The sequence below is a fragment of the Drosophila tropicalis genome, unplaced genomic scaffold, assembly GCF_018151085.1.
Source record: "Drosophila tropicalis isolate 14030-0801.00 unplaced genomic scaffold, ASM1815108v1 contig_593, whole genome shotgun sequence".
NCBI classification, from domain to species: domain Eukaryota; kingdom Metazoa; phylum Arthropoda; class Insecta; order Diptera; family Drosophilidae; genus Drosophila; species Drosophila tropicalis.
This window is the reverse complement of record NW_027173070.1, coordinates 21,518,729-21,529,375: the sequence shown is the minus strand read 5'-3', so window position 1 is coordinate 21,529,375 and position 10,647 is coordinate 21,518,729. Positions and strand designations below refer to the sequence as shown.

Below are 10,647 nucleotides of genomic sequence, written 5' to 3'. Positions count from 1 at the left end.
TATACCCTTTTGTCTGCTTAGAAGTTATCTATACCCTTACTTTAAACATCTATATTTTCATAATTAGCTCATAGATACCTTATGTATCTATTTGTCTGCATTTTATTCTTTTATGATTCTATAAAAATACAATTTTTAATAGTGATAAAAGATTTTACCATTGATGAATTTTTGTTTACTTTAATTTATTAAGTTTCAAAAGAATGGTAATACATTTTTTGAGTTTTTTAATTCACTGATGTCAAAATAAAACAAATTTATCTTAAGATTTTAGAAGGGACAGTTAATACTTTATTTTTTTTATTCATTTACATTAATAGGAATTAGAAACGAATGGATTTCAAAAAAGGTTTACCATTTGTGTTTTATTTTTTAACAAATATGTTTAATTTTAAGTAAAAAAAAGAAAATAAATATTGTTCATATAAATCTTTTTTGATAAAAATATAAAATCAAATTCAAAATAATGTGTTTTGTTTGAAAACTGTTTAGAATTCAGTTTAAAAAACGACTTCTGTATGTTAAATTTTAAAACTGTACTTAAGGAGGACCCAAAAGGATACTCCTCCGTGTCAATTTTCAACCTAAATCTTATCTATACAACTAAATTCCTTTAAATTGTTGAACAGAAATCAATGTATTAAAATATTGGCTTGTAATTCTTGAAATTTTTAGTAGGGACTAAAGTAATTTTAAAATGAAGCTGGACCATTTTTTTAGTTTCTCCAGTTGTCCAACTCACCTTTCCGACTGCTTGTGATTGATTGAATGCATTTCTTGCAGCTAACCTCGTTCCCTTTGGTGGGCTCTTCAGCTAGATAAGCCAGTTCAACAAGTTTTCCCAACTTGTCTCCCGTTCTGTGCCTGTCCAGCCCCAATTCGGGTTGTTGTTGCTCTTCTTGGCTATTGTTTGCCACCGCAGTTCCATTTGGTTGCAGATGGCAAGAGAGAAATTGTAAAGTTCCTCTCTCTTTCTCTCTCTCTATGTCTCTTATACTAGCTCATTACTCTCTTGCCACATCCGCCACTGCTCCGCAGTTTTGGAGCCCAGTTGTAGTTGTTGCCTTGGAAGCGACGCGCGCCGCTTACAAAATATTCGTTAAATACGTTACATATTGAAATATCGTTTTTGGAATAAACATTTCTCTTATCTCTTAGTACCGAAACTTAAGTAATATGTAATATTAGTTAATCTGTTTGCTGCCGCCTTTTCTGTGTTTGCTCATGTCTCATAAGACTTGTAATTATCACCAATTAAGTTTCAAATTCTAATTGAATTAAATCGATCCACACCCACGACTCTGAAATCGAGAAAACAAAAACAACAAGAAGAAGAACATGGTTCGCTGTTTTAATTACAAATTCGTACTGAATTTTTGTAATTTATTGTTTTTGGTAAGTTAAGAATTGCAAAACATCCAAGAGATGTTTAATTATAAGGTGAAATCGTATTGGCCTGGTCCCTAAAGCGTTTGTTTTTTGGTATAACTTCATTCAATTTGTGATACCATTTGACTGCCAGCTATGTAAGCGTTCCAGTTGAAGCAGGTGGAAAGGGTATCCCAAGGTATATTGAACTCATAATAGCCGTTTGTATAAAGGATATGTACATATGTAGAGATTACTAATTTAAACAGTCTAATTGGGGGTAAAATAAACTCCTCTGGGGTACCAATGGGAAATCCAATAAAAGTAATTTCAAAAAAAGCTTTTTTTTTTTAAATCATTAGACCAACATTTGACGACAATCTATCAGGAATATGCAAATTTTAGCTTTAGTACAGATAATGCTAATTCGTTGTTTAATATTCAGGAAATTTTAAGTTAGCCTTTAAATTGAGTTGGCTAATGGTAGACTCTACCATTAACCTTGCCGGACATACATTTTTCGGCATATCTTAGAACAGTTTATAAAAGTAACTTTCAATCTACATAAGGGCTTAGGATTAGAAATTCTGAAATTATTTTTAAAAGTCTTTAAGCTTTATACGCTGATTTGTCTAGATTTCGACCTTATTGAAATTAATCAAAACTGTGTTTTGGCCGGCTTCAGGTCAATAAATCTTACTAAATTATAATAATTTAATCAAAGGCAGCCCAAAACGTGAGCAGGTTGTCTGTATAGCTATTTCATGAACCACCAAGTTCTATCATCAGCAGACTTCGCTAAAGGATCCACAGTTGTAATGGCCATACCTTATTTTCAAGACAAGATCGGCTTGCAACTGCAGATTCCACCTCATTTATGTGCATACCCTTGGGTACATTCAGAGGAAAGATACATTTTTTTATCTAATCTGTTTAATGAGTATATAAGATTTTAAATGGTAAGCAAGTAGCCTGTAACCTATGTCAAGAACGACCAAATTCTATTATCAGCAGTCCTTGCTAAAAATCGTCTTTGTAATGATCATATCATATCATTAACACTAAAACTAGTTGGGAATTTCCACTAAATGTAGCGAAAAAAGAAGGGTGAAGCTTGTATAACTACACAATTATCTCTAGGGTAAAAGGTACTTTAAAAATTCTACAGAATTTCATACCAAATAAAGGCAACCCGTAACTCTTTTTCAAAAAGATGATGAATCCTTGGAGTCTAGCTTCAAAGGATAAAACTTTACGTAATTTTTGGGAAAAGTTTTGCTAAATTTCATCCTATATTAGGAAGATTTGCTACGCCTTTTTACAATTTTTACTAGAGGAAAGTCAAAAGTCACCAATTTTAGACAAATTAGGAAAAATATTTTGTAAATGGCTTTAGAGACAAATAATAATAGAAGACCAGAGTGAAGAAACCTTTTTCAAATGGATGTAATAGAATTTTCAACCAATTTTTAAAAAAAATTTAAGGAAACTTTCTCTGGATTTCATTAGCTTCAAAAGACACCTTTGATGGTCGATATATTCACAAGGCCAAATTGATAGATTAAAAACATATTTCGAATGATAACTATGCATGTAGTAGATCTAAGAAGTATGGAAAGAGTATACAATATTCCCCTTACTTGTTAATTAGTTTACTTTTAACTTGATTTTTTGTTGTATTATTTTGTTCTGCTCCGTTGACCGGGAAAACATTTGAATGAAGTGAGGGACCATTGGCCCAAAGTTTTGTTTTGTTTTTTTTTTTTTTTTGCGCCAACGAGTAGGCAGGCGCAGCTTGGCACCTAGCCTGGGATTTAAAAGTATGTACCATTTCCGTTTGCCCAACTCTTGATCTTCTACAATCGAGCTCTCCCTCTCTCTGTCTGTCGCTTTATATAATTCTCTTAATCTCTCTTCCAGCTATGTGGCATGGTCTTGATAGTTTCTGGCTGTTATCTCTATGCCGATAACAAACGCATTTTGCTTTCGCGCTTATTGGCTGCTCCCAGTGACCGATTGAATGCACTGCCTCAACCGCTGCTCTATTATATAGCCTTGGGATTGGCCATAGCAGGATTTGTGGCCGTTTTGGCCTCAGTGGTTGGCTTTTGGGCTAGCTGCCTGCATACGTATTGCTTCCTGAGCATCTATTTCTTGAGCGTTGTGATCCTGCTGCTGGCCGAATCGGTCATCTGTCTGGCCATCACCTTGTGGCCCCATTGTCTGGGCATTAGCTTAGACGAGAAGCAAATGGTAAAGGCTCTGCAGGGTAATTATGGAGTGCCTGGCCAAGAGCAGTTCACCAATGCCATGGATTTGGCCCAATCACGTTTCGGCTGCTGTGGCATGAGAAGCTCTCTGGACTACGACACCTCCATGTGGCGGCTGCAGAGCTATGGTCAAAGGAATTGGCCAGTGCCGCTCAGTTGCTGTGTCCTGGAGAATGCAGTCGAGCCATTGGCTTACCTAGATCCAAAGCCAGTCAATGAAACGCAATGTCAAGCCCTGGAACGCTCTTCATATGAAAGGGAACGATATACGGATTCCTGTTTGCCTCATTTGGACAGTTGGTATCGCGAGCAGTATGGCGTTTTCCTGGCTGCCAGCCTAATCATGGCTCTGGTGGAGTTCGCTGTACTGTTGGGCATAATATTAAGCTGCACTGGTTTGGCTTCCCAGAGAGCCCGCCTTGCAGATGGAGGAGCAGGTGCTCCCAAGCGGCGGCGATCACCACAAAAAGTAAAGTCACGACAGGCTCTGGTGGAGAATATCTATGAGCCAGAGGTTCAGCTTAGGACCAACAATGGTGGACTAATGTGCATTGGTGGTAATGGTGCCAGCAGACATGTGAGCAGTGAGGATTTCAAAGAGCTCTATGTCCAACCCCGGGATCTCTATAAGCAGCGACATAATACCACTTTCAAGCCAATAGCCAGCGATTATCAAATACCCACAAGAACCTATTTGGTTTAACTAAGTAAGTTAATAAGAGTCTTGCGAAACATATATTACAGAAACTAATTCAACAGATTGTTTTCTCTATTCTAGGAATGGCCACACCAAAGTATTAAATTTTGCTTCACATTTAAAAATTAATAAACTTAATTGTAAGTATTTTAGCAAGTATTCACAGTGATTCAAACTTAAGTTAAAAAACGAATAAACTAAGCGAATATTGTACAAACAAAATAAAAAATACAATCAATATAAATTTAAGGATTAATGGCACGGAATCGTTTTAGGTCGCCTATTCTTCTTCTATTGCTCATCACTGCTATCAAGATTATAGGTTTGAATGCGCCGACGTTTCACAGTGGTTTCCCGCACCACTGCGGCTGTTGGTGGATCAGGACCATTGCGACGTTGCTGTCTACGCTGTTTGCGCTGCTCCTTAAGTATTCTTTCAGCACGCTCCAAAGGACACTCGGATATATCATGACTGTTAGTTGCTGTTGTATCATTAACCTCATCGACAATAAATGAGCAGGGCATATACTGAGATGGTTCATCCACTGGCTGCGAATAAATATACGATTCATCTTGATAAACACGTTGGGCAGGCATCTTAAAGGCTCCAGGACGTTGCAATGGACTCCTGGAATAAAAAAATGACAAACAAATGGAGTTATGGCTTCATTGCGGCTCACCATGCCTAAGCTTTGACATGCATTAGACAGACTATATAAACTCAGCTTTTCATGCTGATCAAGAGAATATATATATATATACATATACACTTTATGAAAATTTACCTTACTGCCTGCAGGTACATGGCATGAACATTCGTATCATTATGATTGTCATCCTCATCACTGGATACTATCACTGTATTCTTGATGTAAGCGCCTATGGTCTCCTCGGCATCTTCGTCTTCATGATCGGAACCACTCAGATCGACTTCATCCAGAATGAAAGAGTTTGGCTTGCGACGCTTGAAACGTGGCCTAGATGGCATCGGTGACGGCGGGGTGCTTGGCTTTAGAGAGAGAGAAAGCGGAAAACAAATTAGTCGTAGAGATAAGACGATACTTCATTCCTAATTACAACTTAATGTTCAATCAGCCCCACCAGAGACGACTACTTAAATCTGTTGTTCGATACCAGGAAGATTCACTCTAGGCCACACAATGAGCGAGTTGTTTGCCGCATTGATTGTGTTACTTCTATTACAAACTCCCCAATCCATTCGTGGACTGGAGCCGCGCATTATAGGTGGATATGCAGCTGATATTACAAATCTACCCTACATTGTTTCCATTCAATTGTACGGATCGCATTATTGCGGTGGTTCCATCATCAATCGTCGGACGATTCTAACGGCTGCCCATTGCTTGGGTGGAGGCATTACCCACAATCTGTTAAGGGTGAAAGTGGGTGGAGTGAAGCGCGCTCAAGATGGACAGATCTATTCAGTGGCTGCCATTCACAGTCATGAGAAATTCTCATCGAAAACCATGGACTATGATTTGGCCATTGTGAGATTGGCCAAGAATCTAACATATAGTCGCAAAGTACGGGCAATACCCTTGAGCCGTAAAGAAGTGCCGGCTGGCACTTTTGCCACCATTTCTGGTTGGGGTTTCACCAACCAAAAAGCCTTACCCGCGGATCGATTGCGTTATGCCCGAGTGCCCATTATCAATCAGACGGAATGTCGAAATTTATTGGGCAAAACTTTAATCACGGATCGAATGATATGTGCGGGTTACACACAGGGCGGCGTAGATTCCTGCCAAATGGACTCCGGTGGACCGTTGGCAGTGCGCGAAAAGCTACATGGCATTGTGTCCTGGGGCGTGGGCTGTGCTCAGGCCAATAAGCCCGGTGTCTATTCTCGTATTCCCGTTCTCTTGCCCTGGCTCGAGAAGCAAATGAAGAAACTATATGGCGAGGTGATCTAGCATTGAATAAAACTCTAAGCCTAATTACTCACAATTTGTGTAGCTGGAATCACTTGGGTGTGGCTGATCGGCTGTTCCTCATCCTCATCGGAGCTAATAATGATTTTTCGCTTTAATTGACGTTTCTGGATAATGGGTGAATCATCTGGCTCTGGTTGGCCAGGCAAATTTGAATTGAGCTTGTGCAGAATATTCGCGGGCTTGGCCAGCCGAGGTCCGCGTCCACGAGTACGTTGAAGATAAAGATCAAAAATGCTGGGAGACTTCTCCTGACCATTAGGATTCGACATTTGCCTCCGATCAGGTGATTTGGGTAGAGGTGGAGTAATCAATTTGTGACTTTTGGCAGCCAATTTTGCAGCCAAACTTTTTTTTAATGTTGGCTTACAGGGCGACAATGATTCGTCTGCAAAGAGATCCGGAGAATTTGAACGTTGAGCAGTGGGTAAGAGGTTCTCTTTCAGGCTTAAGGTTGTGCTCTGTTCCGGCTTTAGCTTTACTTTCTTCGCAAAGTTCAATTGCGTCTCCTTCTGCTTTTGGTGCGTCATTAGATCCCGCTCCTCTGCCATGGGCTCTAGAAAATCGTTTAGGTCCAAGTCCAATATTGATTCTTCTTTTTTCTGCTGCGTCATTAGGTCCTGCTCTTCCGGCATGGGTTCAAGAAAGTCATTTAAATCTAATTCCAAATCATCTGGCGTTATCTGAGGCGTTTCGGCTGCTATGGGATTTGCATTTGGTCCACTTATCAGATCATTTAACCTATCCAAATTGACACTCAAATCACTGGCCTCCACTCTAGAGAGATCAGTTTCCTCCAGCCCCATGGCTACCTTTGTTTTCGTTCTCAAAGGAGTGAATCTGTCAACTTTCGAAAGATTCGGTGCCTCCAGGCCCAGGGGCTTTGACTGTGACCTCAAGGGTGTGGATTGATGCGGTGGTTTAGCCAATGCATCGAATTCTTGCCACTGACTTTGGTACAAGGAGGATTGTTCAATTAACTTTGAGGATTGTTCTTCTTCGACATCTTCGTCTTCAAACCAGCTTGTTTCTTTGACAGTCTCCTCTAAATTTCGTAGTTCTAGTTTGTCCATTAATTGTTGCCTCAGTTCATAATTATCAGTCAGTAATCCCTGCTCTGGCAAACCGTCAAAGATCTCTTGACATGCCGCCTCAAATTCGCGTTCATTTACCTCATCTGCCGAATTCACCAGATCCTTGAGTGTCAATTCCACTGGATAATCCTGCGTTGGGGGCAGCAATTGCTCTATATTATCCTGGCAAATGCTCAACAGAAGTTCATAGTTCTTTCTGGTCTTTTGTTGGCGACTATTCAAACGTTCTGGTGGCAATTGCAATGCATTTTGCGTTTGCATTTTCATGCAAATATCCTGCACAAATTGAGGATTATTTTGAAGCAGAAAGATCTTTAAAGATTGAGGCAATTGCTTGTCCTGCAATTGATTAAAAAGATCAGGGTTAATTGGTTTTGAGGTCTGCAGGAAGCGTGTAAGTTTCCGCAGACGTGGAATGTCCTCCTGACTATTGGAAATCGGAGCGGAAACAGGTGTGGGAATGGGATTGGAAGTTGAGTCAGATTGAGTATCCAACAAAAAGTTCTTTACTGTTAAACTACGCCGCGTGATTTGTTCTTTAATCAAACATTGGGATGCCTCACTCATTTCATACGGTTGTTGGCCAATTAACATGTCCTCTTGAGTTGATGTTGAAGTCTGCTTGAAAAACTTGCGCAAATCTCCACTCTTTACGGTTTTGCGTTTCTTGGCCGCTGAAGGTGAGACTACCGTTTGTGGTTCCGGATCCGGTGGTTTCATAAATTTCTCCTCGCACTTGGGATGCAACTGTTGGGGTATCATGCGAGGATTCTGCTCATACAGAGATCTCATGACCACAGAGGAGTTTAACATTTTGCGATTCGTTTGTTCCCTATTGGCCAGGACATCCTTGAGCATTTGCTGTTCGCGTCCCTCGGTGGCTAGCATGACCACTTGGCCATTTTTCTTGCGTCCTGTACGACCTATGCGTTGCACAAATCTCGTGGGATTCGAACTGCAAATGTCAAAGCAGACAATCATTTCCACTTCACCCACATCGATGCCCTCTTCGCCTATGGAGGTAGCTACCAGAATGTTACTGGTACCAGCTCGAAAATCAGCCATAATGGCCAATTGCTGCTTCTGGGTGAGGGCATAGAAGCCACCATTGGAGCCACCCTGGCCAACAAAGCAACGTGGGCGCAATAGTGGACGATGCTGGAGGAGTAGACGCTGGATCAGCATTACGGATTCACGGTACTCGCAGAAAACTATGGCACGAGAATCACTGTGGGACTAAATAAGACGCAAATGTATTATCCTTTGATACTTTCCATTCGAAGTACTTACCTCAAAGTGATTGACTAGCACCTTACGCACTTCTTCATATTTGGGATGTCCAAAATCCAGGGCAGTGGGCATGGCGGCCACTTGGCCATTGGTCATGGCTTTAGTGGAAATGTCCAAAGGATTTGCCCCAAGGTCCTTACGCAATTCGTCCACCAAATTACGAAGATCCGCATCCTTGGTTAGAACATATTTATCCCGGCCATCCGCGTCCACATCGAAATTGTTGACAAACACACGTAGCCCATGCCGCTCTAGCAGCTCAAGGGAATGATAGAGACTAATGCACATGGAAAAGTTGCAGGCAATCAGATTATGATCTGGATGGCGTTGTCCCTGCACGGAGGAACGCTCGATGAAAACTTTTTGATCATACAGCAAATTGTTTTTTGTAATATTTCCACGGGCTCCCTTGAGCACCTCCGCTTGGATGAGCTGCCTCAAGTAGGGTTCTATGATCTGTAAGAGGCGCTCACGCGGCTCCTTGATTCGATCCTTCAGTGAGACCAGAATGGTGCGTATGGTGCGCTTATGTATATAGGGCTGAACGTCAATGGAATTCTCCCAGCGTACGGCCAGATTGGAAATGTACAAATTACGGCAAACAGCAGCCACATCTTCCATTGTGCGTCCTGGAGTGGCCGAGAGGGCGAGCATACGAAATTGAGGATTGTGGGCAATCAGAGACTCCGTCACTTGGGTGTACGCATAGCGTCCTTTTGCCCGATGAGCCTCATCCACGACAAGTAATTTCACAGACCCAAAGGGAAATGAATGGCTTTGATCCGTCTGATCCAGCATATCAGAATGTACTACTTGGGGTGTGGCAAAGAAGACACGTTTGGTGCGCCACAGTTCCATGCGCTTCACTCGAGGTAGACGTCCTAGAAAGGATGAAGATTGAGAAGTGATTTCCACTTTAAATTCCACATTTCTTACCCGTAAGCTCAACTGTTTCTTGATCCGTAAATGGCATAATCTTCTGGCATGCAGCAATCTGTTGGGAGACCAACGGTCGAGTGGGTGCCATAAAGATAATCTTGCCCTTGGGATACCAGCGATAGTAATTGTACATCAGAACGGCTGCAATGAATGTCTTCCCCAATCCTGTTGGCAGCACCACCAAAGTGTTTTTATACAATGCAGTCTGAACAATGTTTTGTTGATACGTCCTCAATGGAAAATTACTGGGGTAGATCCAACTCTTTCCCAAGCTAACATCGAAGCCATGGCAATCAGTGGAAATGGAGGGGCCAGCACCGGACGTTTCTGGCTGGGTTTCCTCCTTTGTTGGTTGTTGGGACGACTCTACCAGCTCCTGTAGTTGCAATGCCGCTTCCAATTCCTCGTCGTCCTCGGGCCAGTCCATTGTTAATTTTATTTATTTACAAACTTTTAAAGACATTCATTGCGCCGTCTCGAACGGATTACAAATGTATGACACTGCATAATAATCGATACCAAATTCGATCGGTAAGTGGTATCGATATTCAAAGATATCGAAACAGTGTTGGGTAATGCAAGTAGATGTATTTTTTGTTGCAGTTAACCCGGACTTTTTGAAATTTGAGAGATGAAAACGAACTTGGTATACATAATTGGGAAGTTTTCCTTTTTTATATTGAATTATAATTTTTTGTATTGCATTGTTTTGCTACATTCTCGTTGGTTATTTGATAAACTGTACTTTGGTACTACAACTTATACCTGATTAATAATGCATGTACTTATTTTCCATTGAGTTGCGATTACCGTTATTAAACGACAAGCAATCAATATAATTTTAGGTTCTCTTTTTATAGGTATAGAAATTATGTTAATTTGTGTTTTCTTAATATCGTCTCATAAAGGTTGCTTGAAATTTTAAATAGTTTCCGAGATATGAGGGCAAGGATACAGTTCGTAATGCAGGGGTTACTCCGACGTCAAGTAAACCCTGCCACAAGCAGGATACTTTTTATCCTATGGGCTGAAATAGT

The 10,647-nt window shown here is 40.8% G+C and overlaps 3 protein-coding genes across 3 annotated transcripts; 2 read left to right on the top strand and 1 right to left on the bottom strand.

The window, feature by feature from the left end:
- The first annotated feature begins 1,338 nt into the window (after nt 1-1,338).
- Tsp68C (Tetraspanin 68C) lies at nt 1,339-4,539 on the top strand. The gene is made up of 3 exons (XM_068289613.1): nt 1,339-1,395; nt 3,289-4,345; nt 4,417-4,539. Exons 1-2 carry the CDS (start codon nt 1,339-1,341, stop codon nt 4,339-4,341), a joined length of 1,110 nt encoding a protein of 369 aa, XP_068145714.1. The 3' UTR covers nt 4,342-4,345; nt 4,417-4,539.
- Nucleotides 4,347-10,159, bottom strand: Fancm (FA complementation group M). Its single transcript, XM_068289612.1, has 5 exons — nt 9,608-10,159; nt 8,672-9,552; nt 6,302-8,617; nt 5,121-5,344; nt 4,347-4,963 (listed from the first exon to the last, which is right to left on the bottom strand). Exons 1-5 carry the CDS (start codon nt 10,035-10,037, stop codon nt 4,627-4,629), a joined length of 4,188 nt encoding a protein of 1,395 aa, XP_068145713.1. The 5' UTR covers nt 10,038-10,159; the 3' UTR covers nt 4,347-4,626.
- LOC137576476 (trypsin-7) lies at nt 5,495-6,303 on the top strand. The gene has a single exon (XM_068289614.1). It carries the CDS (start codon nt 5,496-5,498, stop codon nt 6,267-6,269), a length of 774 nt encoding a protein of 257 aa, XP_068145715.1. The 5' UTR covers nt 5,495; the 3' UTR covers nt 6,270-6,303.
- Nucleotides 10,160-10,647: the final 488 nt, after the last annotated feature.

Bases quoted from the DNA above. Each gene is read 5' to 3' on its own strand.
- Tsp68C (XM_068289613.1), top strand. From the start codon at position 1,339: ATGGTTCGCTGTTTTAATTACAAATTCGTACTGAATTTTTGTAATTTA. The intron at 1,396-3,288 runs GTAAGTTAAGAA...TCTCTCTTCCAG, and splicing joins TTTGTAATTTATTGTTTTTG to CTATGTGGCATGGTCTTGAT.
- LOC137576476 (XM_068289614.1), top strand. From the start codon at position 5,496: ATGAGCGAGTTGTTTGCCGCATTGATTGTGTTACTTCTATTACAAACT.
- Fancm (XM_068289612.1), bottom strand. From the start codon at position 10,037: ATGGACTGGCCCGAGGACGACGAGGAATTGGAAGCGGCATTGCAACTA. The intron at 8,618-8,671 runs GTAAGTACTTCG...CGTCTTATTTAG, and splicing joins TGCTAGTCAATCACTTTGAG to TCCCACAGTGATTCTCGTGC. The intron at 4,964-5,120 runs GTAAATTTTCAT...TTTTTATTCCAG, and splicing joins ATGTACCTGCAGGCAGTAAG to GAGTCCATTGCAACGTCCTG.